Source organism: Muntiacus reevesi, chromosome 9 (assembly GCF_963930625.1).
Source record: "Muntiacus reevesi chromosome 9, mMunRee1.1, whole genome shotgun sequence".
Lineage (NCBI taxonomy): Eukaryota > Metazoa > Chordata > Mammalia > Artiodactyla > Cervidae > Muntiacus > Muntiacus reevesi.
In genome coordinates, this window is record NC_089257.1 from 60,366,246 (window position 1) to 60,383,364 (window position 17,119).

At 50.4% G+C, this 17,119-nt stretch overlaps 1 protein-coding gene across 1 annotated transcript in view; it reads right to left on the reverse strand.

Annotated features, from left to right (window-relative positions):
* Positions 1–17,119, reverse strand: part of GRIK4 (glutamate ionotropic receptor kainate type subunit 4) — a 332,664-nt gene that overhangs the window by 74,927 nt on the left and 240,618 nt on the right. The window contains exons 10-11 of the mRNA XM_065944185.1: positions 15,014–15,121; positions 9,115–9,318 (exon numbers count right to left, since the gene is read on the reverse strand). Coding sequence (XP_065800257.1) covers positions 9,115–9,318; positions 15,014–15,121 — 312 coding nt within the window. The remainder of the gene's footprint in view (positions 1–9,114; positions 9,319–15,013; positions 15,122–17,119) is intronic.

Consider the following 17,119-nt stretch of genomic DNA (forward strand, 5'->3'; position numbering starts at 1 on the left):
CTCAGCTGAAAGCCGGTGATGGCCAGGTAGGTATTGTCTGGGGCTCATGTTCATTGCAGGCTGAGGGTCCTGAGGCCCAGCCGCAGTCTTCTGGGGGGTGTGCACCCCAGCCGTAAATGTGGAGAGAGGACGGTGGTCACAGAGACAGACAGCAGCACCCAGCTGCATGGGCAGCAGCTGAGACAGACAACTCAGAAGAAAGGCACAGTGGCTGCAGTTTCAAAACTGCTTTCATTGGCTTTTTATCGGGTGGGTGAAAGGACTCGGGTAATAGAAAGGAACCTTTGAGGACTCCAGATGAGACAGACAGTTGTAAGGGAGGGTCTGACGAGAGATGGAGAGCGAAGGCGGCTGTGGTCCAGGAAGCAGCCTAGGGCTCTGGCCCTTTTATTCTCAAGGACAACGGCCTGTGGATAATGAACCAGACAAGATGGATTTCCTCCCTTCCCACCTCTCGGGGGTTGTATGCAGGGACCGCTGCTTGACACACATGCTGCAAGAAGCCAGTCCAGGAAGGACCTTGCCCAGAGTCAGACAGCCTTCCCTCTTTTCCTGAGAAGCAGGACAACCTGCTTAAAAGTCCCCACGAAAGGGGAGCTCTCCCACTCAGTAGGTCCTAGAATGAAAGGCCGAGATCCCACACTGTATCCTTTTTTCTCCTGGTCATCTTCACTGACCCTACTTTCATTCAGGCCCCATCCCGCCCCCTGCATCCCTGGACCACTCTCTGATAAGCATAACTGAATCTGGTCTTCCCACATCCAATCCATTCCCATCTCGCCTCCCGGACTAACTTTCTGGGACCAAAGCCAATTACAGCACTCCTCCCCTCCTGGAATAAAACAAACCAACCACTTCGCTCTCTCTTCAAAAGCTTCCCATTAGCCCTCTGGACATAGTTTAAATATACAAACATATAAATCCTGTCACCACTGGCCCCTGCCTATAACTCTACCCGCCTCCACTCCCTGCCATACTTGATGCCAGCCGCACACAGCCATCTGCACTGCCTGGTATAATCTCAGTATTTTCTGCACCTAGAATATTCTTTTCTACTGAGATGACGTTCCTCCATCCTCAACACTCTGCTCCACGGTCCCTTCCTGGGTGAGTCCTTCCCTGCTCACTCCTGTGCAAACCTTGTTCGTGCGTCCGCCAGCCCTACCAGTGTCGCTCACTACCCATGTGACCCACGTTATCTGCTTCGTGACTCAGTTTCCTCATCTGGAACATCTGGTTATCGTGAAGACAAACGAGTCAAGCGTGTAAAACAGTGCCCGGCCCACAGGAAACACTTAATAATGTCGGTCATTGTTATCTTCATCATTGTTGTTGTCATTCAGTCATTAAGTTGTGCCTAACTCTTTGTGACCCCATAGACTGCAGCACACCAGGCTTCCCTGTCCTTCACTATCTCCTGGAGTTTGTTTAAACTCATATTCATCGAGTTGGTGATGCCATCCAACCATCTCGTCCTCTGTCGCCCCCTTCTCCTCCTGCCCTCAATCTTTCCCAGCATCAGGGTCTTTTCCTATGAGTCGGCTCTTCGCATCAGGTGGCCAAAGTATTGGAGCTTCAGCATCAGTCCTTCCAATGAATATACAGGGTTGATTTCCTTTAGGATTGACTGGTTTAATCTTGCTGTCCAAGGGACTTTCCAGGATCTTTTCCAGTACCACAATTCAAAAGTATCAATTCTTTAGCACTCAGCCTTCCTTATGGTCCAACTCTCACATCCATACATGACCACTGGAAAAACCACAGCTCTGATTATGTGGATCTTTGTCAGCACTGTTAATATTATTAATAGAGCATGTATCACATAGTGGAATTTGTGGTTCACTTGTCTCTTTGAGTAGGTCCTGAGCGCCTTACCAGCAATTCCTCCCATCCAAATGGGGCTTGTCAGAGAGTGGGCACTTTGATGAATGAGTGAATGAATGAATGAATGAATGACTTGCTTAATTATCATTGGAGCCCACCTCCTCCTATCTGAGTAAACACAGGAACCAGACTTTAAGAGGAAGAGAAAGTCCCCACCTTGAACCTGGTCGTCACATGGGAAAAGAGTCGAGCATTCAGTTTTAGCCCCTGGATCAGTATCTCGATTTTAAAGAATAGAATTCCATGACCTATTTTCAGTTAAAATAGTCTCTGGCTTCAAGGTGAAAAGGAATCCCAGGGGACTAGTTGCATTTTTTTTTTTTTTTTTTAGTTCAGCAAAATGTCTCTCAACAACTTTCCCAGTGGATTGAGGCCACAGACAACCTACCCTGCCAGGCCTCGGCAAACCCTCTCCACAATCCTTTCTCCTAGGGGCCCAGGAGGGGAAAGGAACAAGGCATTTCAGCTTCATCTACACTTAATTCATCAAAATGTCATTGGTAAGAGCTATTTGATGTCCAAAGCTTATGAGCCTTGAATCTAAGCCTTCTAAAGCCCCTTTCTCTTTGAACCTAAATGGGCTGTTCTGCCAACCTGGCGTTGACTGCCAACAGGGGACTTGGTTCTGAGCTTTGAAGCTTGAGGGGGGCTCTCTCTCTCTTCCTGAACGTGCTTTAGTCTTTCCCAAGCTGGGCCCCTAGGATATGAAATGTAATCTCTCCCCTTCCAGGATACCACTGCTCAGGGCTGAACCCACAAAGAAGGCTTCACACACAACTGGGGGAGCAAAGAAGGGGTCAGAGAGGTCATCCACTCACTTTACAAATAAAGTGCAGCCCCTTTATGGGCCAGAGTCAGACGTGGGTACCACGTTCTGGGCATCCTCCACAGGCTCTGCCTAGAAAGGCCTCTCAGAAGAGAGCACCATTCATGGCTGGAGGGAGATGAGGGTGTGAGTCCATCAGGAGAGGCCATGAGGACTCAGGTGCCCATCTGCTGGCTGTGGGACCGGGGGTGAATCATTTGTACTTCTAAGCCGCAGGGTGTTCACCCATAGGTCCACTTCACAGAGCCCTTACGGAGGATAAAGAGTCAGGGCTGGGAACGCAGTTTCAAACATGAAATCAACACATACGTGTGTGTGTGTGGGGGGGGTGGTGACAAGGACAACAGCCAGGACAGATACACCCCTGACTGCACTGTTTCCCAGTGACCCGTCCGTGTCTTGGCGAGGACCCCAAACCCCTTCACAAATGCGCCTCTCCCCACCCCCGCCCCCGTCCTGCCCACCGCGATCCCCACCAGGACTCTGTTCCAGCCACGTGACCATCCCTGCCTCTCCCCAATGCCTAAGAGACGCACACGCTCTCGAGTCCCAGCAGCCGCTTCCACGAGCTATTTCATTTTAAACAACAGCCAACCTTTAAGTTCATAGCTCCTTCTAGCTACAACCCTTTATCTTGCTTTCCCACAAGAGCGAAGCTTCTGTAAAGAGTATTCCACAATGATTCAACCATTACTGTGTGATTTCAATCCAGCCACCCACCGAAACCCCTCTTGTCCGTGGCTTCTGCATTCTAAATCTGACGGGAGGCTCTTTTGTGCTTCCTTTCAAGAGGTGGGAAGCTTCTTTACCCGCCTCTCTCAGCAGCCTTCACAGGCTCTCCTCCCTCACCTCCCTCTTGAATGTATGATTTTCTCCCAGAGGGTTCCGTCCCTCCTCACAGCTGCAAACCACAGCTCACCAACCACGCCAGCACCTACGCCTGGAGCCGCAGAGCCCACTCTAACCAACTCTCTACTGAGCATCTCTACCTACGCGTCCAAAAGGCTTGCCACAGCTACCACTCCAAAGTGGGAATCATCCCCCTCTTTCCTCCCAGACCTGTTTTTCTCCTGGGTTTTCCAGTTCAAAAACTGGCACCACCATCCACCCAGACGTCCACATCAGTGTCCACAAGAGAAACCCGGGTGTCATTCATTCTACTCTCGTCCCCCTGCCATGGGCCACGCCCATTCAGTCCTTGAGTCCGGACAATGCTTCAGTTAAATACCTTCCACAAGTTACCAAACAGAATTATGCTATGATCTCATTTAAGAAAAAAACTTGTATAAGTACATACTCATTAAGAAATCAGAAGGGATCATATTGAAATGTTAACCACAGGTATTACTGACTGGTGGAATTACAAGTAATTTTTTTTGTTTGTTTTTAAAACACATGTATTTTGTAAAGATTGTATTTAATGTTTCATCGCTAAGTCTGTCTGACTCTTTTACGACCCCATGGACTGTAGCTCTCCAGGTTCCTCTGTCCACGGGATTCTCCAGGCAAGAATACTGGAGTGGATTGCCATTTCCTTTTCCAGGGGATCTTCCCAAGTGAGGGATGGAACTCCTGTCTCCTGCATTGGCAGGAGGAATTTTCACCACTGAGTCATTCTATATTACAGAAAAACTGTTACCTTTAAAGACAGCTTTCGAAGGCTTCTTCTGACTCTTAAGTTACTTTTGGTTCTCATCACCTCTTGCAACAATTCAATCTTCTCCCTGGTTTCCCTGCCTCCAGGACTTTCCCATCCCTCACCCATCTATGTTCCACACTGTAGAAGGCCGTATAGGCCACCGCCCACTCCCTAGGCTCACTTCCCACCACGCTCTGTTCCAGCTGTAACATCCTAAAACGGAAACTACCATGCCCCTTCCTATCTCCAGGCCGTGGACTCTGCCTGTTCCCTTCCTCCCGGCTTGATCTTCTCTCTCCACATCCCTGCTCTCCCTGGCCAACTTCTCCTGGTTCTTAAAGATTCAAGTCAAGCAACATCTCCTGCAGGTGTCTTCCCTACACATCAAAAGCAGAGTCAGGAGGCCCTCCTCCAGTCCTCTCCCCAGCCCCTCTACCTCTCCATCCTAGCCTTTCTCATTCTGCTTTTACCCAACTGGTCCTCCATCAAAGAGTGACCCAGTGTCTGTCTCATTCAACTCTGTATCTGAATACCTCCAACAATTTCAATGAAAAATTCACTTTAAATAAATATACTGGGGTGACACAGGAGGATGTTGAGACTGTTCCAAGGGCATCTTCTTCTTCAATCTTTAGTCTGTCTCCTCCTCTCTGCCAAGTACACCTCCACCGAAACACACCATCACAGCTGTGGGCTCAGCTTGTGAAGGGTTTGACTGGGGGCAAAATGAATCCAGACCCAAGAGGCTCCCAAACAGACACACTGCACATCTCCCCTACCCAGATATGGCCCTGGGGGGTGAGAGGCCAGCCACCTGCCCAGATGATGTGAAGCCACTTGTTTTCACTCCAACCACACTCCTACTTTTAACAGGATTTACACTGAAAGACATACTCTGATGATTTTCAAAAGTAAGCAGAAAATATGTTTGAATGCTCTTTCATAACTAACACACCATGAGTGCAAGCCCCACAGTCTGAGGTAAGCAGGTGACTGTGGATATGAAAGACTGAGGCTCTAGAACACCCACTGGAGATGACCCAGGAGATGACTCTCTACGCTGCATCACTCTGCATCCAGGAGGCTACTGCATTCCTCAAATGATCTAAATAAAGAGATTTCTGTCTATCAAACTTTCTGTGGGTGTGGGCATGCTCATGTGTGTGTTATTTTAAATCCTTACAAAAATTCTTTCTGGATAAACACTGAAGCTTTGGGGGATGGGGGTGAGAAGGATAAAAAATGTTGCCCAAGAACACACAGCTAGTAAGTAAGTGAACTAACATTAGGTTTAACATCAAGATTCCCACTCTCAGACCATGAGCACTGAAGTCAGCTCACTCAGTCGTGTCTGACTCTTTGGGACCCCAGCGACTGTACTCCGCCAGGCTTCTCTGTCCATGGGGATTCTCCAGCCAAGAATAGTGAAGCGGGTTGTCATGCTCTCTTCCAGGAGATCTTCCTGACCCAGGGATCGAATCCGGGTCTCCTGCATTGCAGGCAGACTCTTTACCGTCTGAGCCAGCAGGGAAGCCCCAAGTCAGCTGGACAAGGGTTTAAATGCTGACTCTAAACTTACCAGCTGTGTGATTTTGGCAGGTTATTTAACCTCCTTGAGCCTGCGTTTCCTCATCTGTATATAAGTGACAAATTTAGGTGAGATGACCTCTGAGGTCTCTTCTGTCTAGGACACTGGCTAGCCAACCCCAAGGCTTTGCTGTTATAACCTCTCATCTGTGCAACTTGGGGAAGGGGTCACACAGGGGGTCTGCGGGCCTTAGGACTGTTGTGATCCTAGGAGATATCGGGGCAGACATATCAAGCACTGAATCTGGGGAAGATCAGGGCCAGCATATGTATTGAAAGAATGGATTAATTCCTTAATTAATTAATACTACCCAGCCACGTCTTGATGAGACCAAAGCAGCAGTGTTTTGACTTGAAAGCTGATCTGGGGTGAATTTTAAGATCCCAGTCTGATTGCCCAAATCATTCAGTATGGAGCTGCATGTCCTTGAGTCCCGGATCCCTTCCTCTTCCTGCCAGTCCACGTCACAGCTCATTAAGGGGCTGATAAGGGGATGGCTGTGCACCGACTCTGACATCCCTGAAGTCACCCCACAAGTCACAAGGCAGCACAAGGGAGCTGAAGAAACCGGCTCAAGGTCACCGAGTCCGTGAGCAAGACAGGAGGAGGGGCGGTTCAGCTTTCTGAGGTTTAACCACTAGAGGGCGCCTTCTAAACAATAAGACTGCCTTGGGAGGGGTTCAGGAACTAACCTGAACCCGTTTGGGGGACCCGCATCCTTTTTTGGGGACGCGAGGACATCATCCACTAGGGGTTTGAGCCTCGAAGATGGCAGAAGGCTTCGGCCCCGGCCTGTCCCTGGGAGAGGCTCTCAGGGCCTCCTGGGCCTTCTATGGTCTTCCATGATCGCCTGCAAGCCTCACTCTGCCAGCAAGTCCTCCCTCCTGGAGTCTAGGAACTGGACAATTCACGGTCTCACTGAACAAGTCTTGCTGCTGGCCCTGCTGAGTCACTGCAAATGCTATCAGGAAAACTCCTAACCACCATCCCACCTCAGCCCTTAAATACCTTCCACACGCTTTTGACTATATAGAACTTTCCATCATGCATTGCCAAGGATTGCTTATTCAATACCCCAACTAACATTTTTATCCTTGGAGACTGGGATTTTAAAAATGTATTTTTTATCCCGAGTTCAGTACATATAAAATGCGGCATGCATACTCAGTCACTCAGTCAAGTCCAACTCTTTGCGACCCTGTGGACTGTAGCCTGCCAGGCTCCTCTGTCCATGGGATTCTCCAAGCAAGAATACTGGAGTGGGGTGCCATTTCCTTCTCCAGGGGATCTTCCCAACCCAGGGATCGAACCCATGTCTCCTGCATTGGCAGGTGATTCTCTACCAGTGAGCCACCTGGAAAGCCCATATATAAAGGATTACAATCATGTTAATTTAACAGATAAAGAGATGAGAGGAAAGAAGGAGAGAAAAAAGCAAGCAAAGGTGAAAGGGATGGACAACACAAAGGAAGGGACTGGGCTTATGTGGAACTTCCTTGGTGACATCTCAGTCCAGCTGAGGTCGTGTGCTATGGTGGGATTCTGGAGTTAGACGCATCTGGGTTCAAATCCCAACCCTATCTCAGCCTGACGGTGTGCCTTCAGGCAAATCATTCAAGCTCTCTGTTTAGGTGGCACATTTGTAAAACGAGGATAATGATGAACTATTAATAAAAGGTACGTTCCGAGAGGATTAGAGATGATGTATGTAAGGCCCCCTACACGCTGGCACTGGCTGGGAGGCTGCAGGGGCTCCTCCTGCACTTGGAAAGCACAGACAGAGATGGGTCAGTTCAAGGTCACTCCAAGAACCTAGGTCTGTGGTCTCTGCATTGGGTGTCAATCACCTACCCTGACGAGAAACAGTTATGGAAATACAGACAGTGAATTAATAACAACTTAATTTTTACAGATGTTAGTGGTTTGTGCCAAGAAAACAAGTGCTCTGGCCCTGGAAGAACTTTCTACAGTCTTGCTCTAACTGAATGATGATTGACATTTGAGGATGCTCACCCACATTTTAATCAAGTCTCCACATTCACCCTGAAAATTTACAGCCCTCCCAAGTGCACCTTGGCCCTGGTCTGGAAGGGCAAATTAAGGGTAGCAGAAAATAATACAAGAAGTAACAGAATAGCCATAACTGTGACCAATGCCTCTGACAGTGGGTCCCTTTTCCCTTGTTATTTAACATGTCTCTTTGACAGCCCTTCTCAAGTGTCAAAGTCAGCTGATGTAGCTGTGTTCTACACTCTCAGAACCTGTCCAAACTCTGCCAATGGTACTGATAATCAAAAAAATCATCAAAACTGGAACACCCCTGGTGGTCCAGTGGTTGAGAGTCTGCCTGCCAATGCAGGGGACACGGGTTTGATCCTTGCTCCAGGAACTAGATCCCTCATGTGTGTGTGCTAAGTCGCTTCAGTTGTGTCTGACTCTTTGTGATCCTTTGGACTGTAGCTCGCCAGGTTCTTCTGCCCATGGGATTCTCCAGGCAAGAATACTGGAGTGGAGTGATCTTTCTGACCCAGGGATCAAACCTGCGGTTCTTACTTCTCCTGCATTGGCAGGTGGAATCTTCACCACTAGCGCCACCTGAGAAGCCCTAGATGCCACATGCCACAGGGCAACTAAGCCTGTGTGCCACAACCGCTGAGCCTCTGCATCCGAGAGCTGGTGCTCCACAACCAGAGAAGGTGCCACAACGTGGAGCCTGTGCATGGCAATTAGAGAGGAGCCCCCGTCTGCTGCAACTAGAGGAAAGCCCTTGTGCAGCAATGAAGACCCAGCGAAGCCAAAAATAACTAATTTTCTAAAAAGTAAAACAAAAAGCACCTGAATTATCCAAGAAGTGAACCCAATCTCTAAGCCGCGTTTATTGGTCAAAGCCTCTATTCCTTAGCCATTACAGGTTCTAGACTGGGACCAGAAGAGCCACAGGGCAAGGATCATGGTGATCTTATTCACCAATGACCAATACCAATGTATCTATACCACCAATGCCTGGCTCGGTGCCAGCTCAGGGAAGATTCGTACAATGAATGGGCAAATAAATGAAAAGAGCATGACTGATTGACTGAATAAACAGAGGGTTCATAAGCATACAACACAACCTTCTGTCCTTCCACCACCCTCCCCGGCCCACCTCCAGATCCAAACCACCTGTTCTTTCCTTACCCGCGCGATCAGCTCCCCGACCATGCCCGTCCAGGTGCCATTGGCCTCGGGCACGCCGTACACGCCGTCCCCGACCAGACGGATCTTGTAGTTGAACCGGAGGATCTCTGCCAGCTCCTTGAGCATGTCCACACAGAAGCCCTCGTAGCGGTCGTTGCCTTCCATTTCCTGGTGGTTCCCCTTCAGCATTAAATACGGGTTTTCCTGCAGCAAAACTGGGCAGCTGTCATTCTCATCTTAGCCCTGGCATCTCAGCCACATGTGATGAGGGGACCAGGGACGTAGGAGGTTGGGGAGAAGATGGGGTGGAGGAGGGAAGTGGCTTGGGTAATGGGACACTTTGGAGGTGGCAGTTACTTCGCTTTCCCGACTTCAAGGCACTTCTCTTACCAGGAACACGCAAGGGTCTCACTGCACAGAGGGTCCAGTGGAAGCCCCTCTACCTTGTTTAAGGTCATCATCTGACCCCATCTCCCATTTAATTCCATCCTTTTCCCCCCTTTCGTTTATTCCACACACACTGATCTCAGGGCATTATGAGATGCAAGGATGCTGATGACAGAACAGGTGAGGTTCTTCAATGCACTGTATGACCGCAACCCAAGGCAGAATGGGTCCAGCCGTGGGTGTTGGGAGCAGGGCTGGGTCTCTCAGGTGAAATGTCCAGGGAAGGTTCCATGGAGGAGGTGGGATGCAAGCTGGGCTCCAGAGAATGACAGAACACTGACAGATGGGAGTGGCGGTGGACAGAGGGCTGCACGGGCAGGGGAAAGGCAGGATCAAGGACATAATCCCCAGTGAGATGGAGCTTGTCCCATTCAGCAGATGATCGAGGTGCCCTTGAGTGGGAGCCTGGCTTGTGGGTAGGGGTGGGATGGGAGGATACATTTAGAAAGATGAATGAGGGTCAGCATGGGCCTTGGATGCCAGGGCGAGGTACATCACACATATATAGTAGGGAAGTACTCACAGTTTTAAAGACTCAAGGACATGAGTGAAGAATATGACAAAGCGAGAGAGAGAGAAGGTCTGGGAGTGAGGACAGACCCTCTCCTGCTAGGAGATGCTGATTCCTGAGCTGTGCTTTGGCTCAGGTGGGTTTCAGAGCTGGACAGGACACAGAGAGGGTCAGGTAGATGCCAGGATGGGTGTGGGGCACAGAGGGAGGATCCTCAGACCCTCGAAGCCTGAGCAGGAGACTCGGGATGGTGTCATCACGGCCGTGATGGTTTGGAAAGGAAGAGGTTTGGGGACATGTTGAATTTGAGGTGCTGGTAGGCGATTCAGCAGCAAACATGCTACTGAATGTAGGAATATGGAGTGAGGGCAGGAGAGGGGACACAGATAGGGCGGCCTCTAGATAAAGGTGGTGGCGGAAGCTGCAGGATATGGGAGACCACGGAGGGGGAAGGACAGCAGAGGGATAAGACCTGATCCGGGTGGGGCGGGGCGGGGGTGAATGAAGGGCAGCCACAGAGCAGGACAAAGCAGAAGCAGCCAGAAACGCCGAAAATCAGGAAAACGTGGTCATGAAAGTCAAGGAGGTGGGGATTTCAAGCAGAAGGCAAGCATTCCCACCCAGAGAGGAAGCAGGGCTGTGAAAGGGCGACTGGGTCACACACATGTCACTGGAGATGTTTGAAGGCAGGCTGGGGGTGCTGGGGGGAGGTGATGGCAGAAGCCTGCAGGGATGGGCCTGAATTACAGGTGCACAGGGGAGGGCCGGGCTTGTTGGGAGGTTAGGAGATAAGGGCCAGCCGGCAGAGCCTTCTCCACCCAACGGCTCCCAGGCACGTCTCTCTCCAAACTTCAGTTTCCCTCTACCAGCAACGGTGCCCACTGACCCCTTGATGGATGATCCCCTAAACTGGAGGGTAGTCCAAGGGCAGCAGGGTGTAGGTGAGATGGTCTTGGGATGGGAGGGACCAGAGAATGTGTGTAGGTAGAAAGGGAGGAATCCCTAGAAAAGGCAAGATAGAGAAAGAAGAAAGAGAAGTGCAAGTCAGGTCAGTAAGTTCCCAGGAGAGCCAGGGTCAAGGTGAACTTAAGTCCGGGAAGTGGGCCTGGGAGTAGGGTGGAGCGCATAGATGCAGGTTCAGAGAGGAAGGGAGGAGGGCAGACGTAAGAACTGCGCCAGAGTCGTGCTGGGGGCAGGAGGGAAGGCTTGGTTCCTCTGGAGAGGAACCAAGGGGGATACGATGGGGGTGACAGAGAGGAGCCTGGGGTTGCCCAGGTTCAGCTGAGTCAGGAGGCTGAACACAGAGGGGCAGCTGGGAGCAGGACTTGAAAGGAGAGGTGGACTCGGAGACGGGCAGGAGGTGAGATGGCTAAGCATCACGGTGGAGATGATTCTAGAAGCCAAGAGAGGGAAGTGCGAAAGTGCTGGTTTGCTGAGCTCAGGCTGGAAGGGACCTCTGGGCTGGGGAAGACGGGGAGCCAGGCAGACCAGAGGTCATGAGGGGAGGAAGGGCAAGAGCAGTCTTGTGGCTGTGAAGCAGAAGAGGAAAAGGTAGGAGGTTCCGAGCCAGGGGGAGGGACCTCTGAGTTGAAGGTGATGTGATTCTGGCTCATGATCAAGTGCACGGTCCTGTCAGTGAGACGCGGCCAGGCTCCCCGCCTTCCATACAAGCCGTCCTTGGCTCAAGGGCTCTTCTCTGTCCTTCTGTTTAACCTAATGCAACACTGTCCTTGGGGTCCCATTGCCTCTTCTGTCACCCACCCACATTTCAGAATTCCTACTGTGCTCCCAGCCAGGGTCCCACACACACATCCTCAATCCTCGTACACCTGCTGCCTCCCAGGCAGAACGTATGTGCGCCTGGGACTGACTCCTCCTGGTGTCCCTACCTGGCTCCAGTGTTCAGCACCTGCGGACTGTGTGGGTGAAAAGTGCTGAAGTGGCCTCACCGCCAGATCACAGCTGGGGGGTTTCCATGTCTGGGTTGGAAGGCAACCTCCTAAGGTATCTTTAATGACCCCGAGGAGTTTCACAAAATTCTTCTCCCTGAGCACTCTTAAGTTAATTTAAAATACACTGGCATATTTAGAGTGAATAAACACAAAGCCAATGCTAGAGAGAGGAGTCACAGGCATTTTGGAAAGTGTGGGGGCTGAGTGCTGGCCTGGGGCCCGGTCCTGGCAGGGGTGTTGGGAGAACGGAAGATAGTGATGTGGGCAAAAAGCTTAACCCGGGTTCTGACACAAGGTGGGGTATTTGCTGCAGCTAACCCGGTGTATTCCTCTGGAGGAAGGCATGGCAACCAGTATTCTTGACTGGAGAATCCCCATGGACAGAGGAGCCTGGCAGGCCACAGTCCCTGGGATCACAAAGAGTTGGATACGACTCAGCAACTAAACAACAACAGCAACAATTCTGTGTATTAGCTGGTGTTAATCAATAAATCACAAGTCCCAACTGCACCCTGTCAGGAGCAGGACACAACAGGGTTATGTGCTGAGTTATAAGGGATAAATGAGAAGGCGAGGGTGGGATATTCTGAGAGAATAGCATTGAAACAAGTATACTATCAAGGGTGAAACAGACCACCAGCCCAGATTGGATGCATGAGACAAGCGCTCAGGGCTGGTGCACTGGGAAGACCCAGAGGGATGGGATGGGGAGGGAGGCGGGAGGGGGGATCGGGATGGGGAACACATGTAAATCCATGGCTGATTCATGTCAATGTATGGCAAAAACCACTACAATATTGTAATTAGCCTCCAACTAATAAAAATAAATGGGAAAAAAAGTAGAAAAGTAGAAAAATGGGTATTCAATGCAGTGGTAACTCAAATACTATTATTAACATTTGTGTGTTAACTTTAGATGGTGACTTTTTCCCCACATCTGTTCATATTTCTCTGAAATCTGGTTTTAGCTCCTAAATAACAGTCCTCAACTCTGAAAGATTTTGTTTCCAAATTTTGTATATTTTAACCAATCTGTAATGAAGATCTTTGTATATTAAAAAAAAAAAAAGGGATAAATGATTCAGGATGACCATTTGCCAAGGATCTCTCCCAAATGGTCACCGGGGACTGGGACATGCTTGAGGATGGGCAGCAGAGCACAGACTCAGGACGTCCTTCAGAGGCAGAGAAGGTCCCAGCAATCTTGCTGTGTGCTGTCCCCCTCAGCCAGGACTGTGGCTCAGTGTTGCCCCAGCTCAGCCAGGCATGCCCAGATCTGGGGGTCTATGTGACACCATCACCCCTCATCCTGCTGACATTTTCACATTGCTTTGGATGAGCTAAGGTTGAGCTGAGATGGGGGCTGGCAAAAACTCTGTGAGCTGGAATTGCCTCTCCATCCTTTGCTGTGATTATTCCCTCTGCCTGGAGTATTCCTCCCAGACTGCCACATGTCACTTCACCCCCATCAGGTCTCTGCTCAGATCTGCCCTTCTCAGTGAGGCCAGCACCCCACTCCCCTTTCCCGGCTCTATCTACACCCAAGCACCCAGAACTGCGCCCAGCACACAGGTGTGCCCCCCAAATACTTGGTGAATGAATGGAAGTATTCAGTGACCCCTGTCTCCTACCACGTGAAGGGAAAACCCATTGGTTGGCATTCAAGTCCCTAAGCATTGTGAACCTAACCCACTTTGCCAGCCTCAGGCCTTCCCTCTCTACCTATGCCTCTGTCCTAGCAACCTGCCCTTTCCTGCATTTCCTGAGTGCCCAACAAGGCTCGCCTTCGTCCACTTCTCCCTCCTTATCTCTCACTGTCTTTTGAGGCCCATCCTCACGGTCCCTCTTCTTGGAAGGCTTTGCTGACCTCCCCAGTGGGATGGGACCTCTCCCTCCTTCAAACCCTGCAGTACTAGACACGAGCCTATTTCCTGGCTTTTTTCCTGCTCTGCTCACAGTAGATCAGTTATTCCAGTCCAGGTCTCCTGGGCCCCTGGAGTTTATGAACATAGTGATGGAGGTCCCTGAACTCTTTTGCATTATCTTGAAAGCCTAATCTTTCAAAAGACGGTCCTTTTCTTAACAGACACATTTCCAGACTTTGCACAGTTAGCTACGATAAGGCTGAACAGACTCACTAATAGCTGGGTCTGTTTGGAGCTGGAATTACATCAGTCCAGTCACACTGGTTATCTCTTGCTGATAAGACGCTGGGCCAGACAGGGAAGTCGGCTTTTGATTAGTTAAAAGGAGGTGGAGGAAGGGGGAAAACTCATTATTACTTAAAATATGCAGTTGGTTTAATTGACAAATCTTTAAAAACATGATGTCCTTGGAGGTGGGGGGAGGGGAGAAGAAAACGACTTTGGCCATGAATGCACTTGATTCGTGCCATCTACTAAATTACAGCCTCTTTGAGGACAGAGACTGAGTCTTACTCATCTTCGTGTCCCCAGGAATGAGAACAGAGCCTGACACACAGCAGGAGGGGCTGGGTAATCATCGAAGAGAATTGAATCAAATAAAAAAGGCAGATGGTCCCTTTCTCTGTAGATTGAGAACTTTCCTTTGATCGTTGGGAAATGAAGACATCGCAGGCCATAAAACCCCACTGAGTTCAGGTGTCCACTGGCAGGGGTGCAATTTCTACATGTAAGCACCAAGCAGGCTGCCACGAGAGAGCAGGGCCACGCTGGCGGACTTCTCCCACCTGTGTCTTAAGGGGCCCTGCCCTTGGCCGGGTGTTGGGGTGCCCCCATTAGAGACATCCACAAACTGCCGTCTCGCCACCCCATCCCGCTTCCCCAGCTGCCTTGGAACTCATCAGATATCATTTCCATATGAAGCAGCAACTTGAGTTTAATTACACTGTCATAAATTGGCCTCGGCGCTGTGATTAGAGCTCCCATCTTCTGTTCCTGGGGAGGCTGCAAGAAGGAGGAGGCACCCCGGGGAGCAGCAGCTGGGAAGCCCTGGGGCACCCGCTTACCAGGATGGTGGTGACGACCAGGGTGGTGTTGAAGAGGCTGTCAGAGACGTTGGAGGCGTACAGGCGGCTGTCCATGCTGAGGCCGTCTGCCACATGCCACTGGCCAATCTGAGGAGACCAAGGAGAGAGGCTGGGAAGGGCTGGGGGGAGGTGGAGGCTGGGGAGCTGGGGTGCTGAGGTCCCCCGAGACTCCAGGGCTGGGGGAGTCGAGAGGCCAGTCCCCTGCCTCTGGCGGGGCTACGGTTAAGTCACAGAAGGAGGGAGCCATGCAGAGGATGGAGCAGAGGGGCTGAACTGGGACGGGGCTACTAGAGTCAGGGGGGTCAGGGAAGGGTCGGGAGACCGTGAAGGAAGGCAAGACTTAAGAGAGAGGTGGAGAGGAAAATGGGAAAGGAAATCAGGGATGGAGGTGACCTAAACGGGAAGGAAATCCAAAAAAGAGGAGATATAGGTACACACATATACACGTGGCTGATTCACTTGGCTGTACACCAGAGACAAACTCAATATCTTAAAGCAACTAAAGTCCTATAAAAATCACGAACAGAAAAGAGAAGTCAGGAACGGAATGCAGTTCAGGGGTGCTCTCTCACCCAGAAGGGTGGGGAGCCGGGGGAACTGCATTAACCGGAGGCAGGACTGAGCCGCACAGCTCTTTGGCTCTCGCTTGCCTTCAGGAAGCCTCATCATCTAAATAAGAACCAGCATGGCTATCATGTGGCATTTACTCCGCTCTTCGATAAATGCCCGCTGAATGGTTCAATGGATGCCTGAACCATAAGAAGGAAGATCCAGGCTCTAGTTTTGGTGGAGTCACTTGCTGACTGTGAGACCTTGAATCTTTCCCAAGCTCCATTTCCCCAGTTCTAAATGGGGGTGGCGATGTTTGCCCTGCCTTCTCAGAACAAATGGAAATCACGCATACGCCAATTCGATGTTACATTATTCAGCCAGACCCAGGACCTCGGATCTCAAATACATCACCCCAGAAGTGACTGAACTTCTCTGAACACATTTCCTCATCTGTAAAATGGGAATAATACACATTTCCTGGTGTCATGGTGAGAACGGATTTAAGCTGAAACTTAATACCTACTAGTTTCCCTCCTCTTCATTGTCTTGACTAGAGCGGGGTGGCGGGGGGGGGAATCCACAATCCACAACTTAGTTCCACCAGTTCCATTTAGTTCCACTTTCTAAGAAAGTCACCTAAATTGAAATTCAACATCATTAAGTTTTTAGAGAGTTTGTTTGTTTTCCCAGTGGAACCCTTTTATAGCTACACATATGTGTGTGTGCTACCAATATCTTTCTACTAGCTGGATCCCCTGGCAAACCATTTCTGTTGCTGGGTGTTGGAGGTGGGCAGACAGGAGAGTCGGCTGGCAGCTGGCTAGAAATCCAGTGAAATGCACACATCCGCCTTTGCCAGGCATCTCCAGGCACCAGCAGCAGCTTCCCTGGAAAATTCTCACAGGTTCCATGGATGCCACATGGCTCCACCCGCCAGAGCTGGTCTCTGGATTCCTCTTGTGGAAGCTCCAACCACAGTAAAGACTCGTCTCACCTTTGGCTCTGGACCCACTCCCAGAAGGCTGACAGTCACGGGGTGCAGGAACCATCTCTCTGACATCACGGTCTGGAGCTTAAAGAGGGGGAGGGCCAGGCTGGAAGCCTCCAGTTCCAGCAAGAGCGCCAATGCCCTCCACAAGTGTGCTTTTCATCTGTCAAAGGAGAGATGGGGGCTTCCCTGGTGGTCCAGTGGTTAAGAATCCGCCTTGCAATATGGGGAACACCGGTTCAATCCCTGATCCTGGAAGACCCCACATGCTGTGGGGCAACTAAGCCCTTGAGACACAACTGCTGAGCCTGCAAGCTGCAACGACTGAGCCCATGTGCAGCAACTACTGAAGCCTGTGAACCAAGAGCCTGTCCTCTGCAGCGAGCCTGTCCTCTGCAGCCACCACCATGGGAAGCCCACACGCCGTAACCAAGAATAGCCCCCGACCACTGCAACCAGAGAAATTCCATCTGGAGCAACAAAGACCCAGCACAATCAGAAATAAATATACAAGTAAACAAAAGAGAAAAAAACCTTTTTTTAAA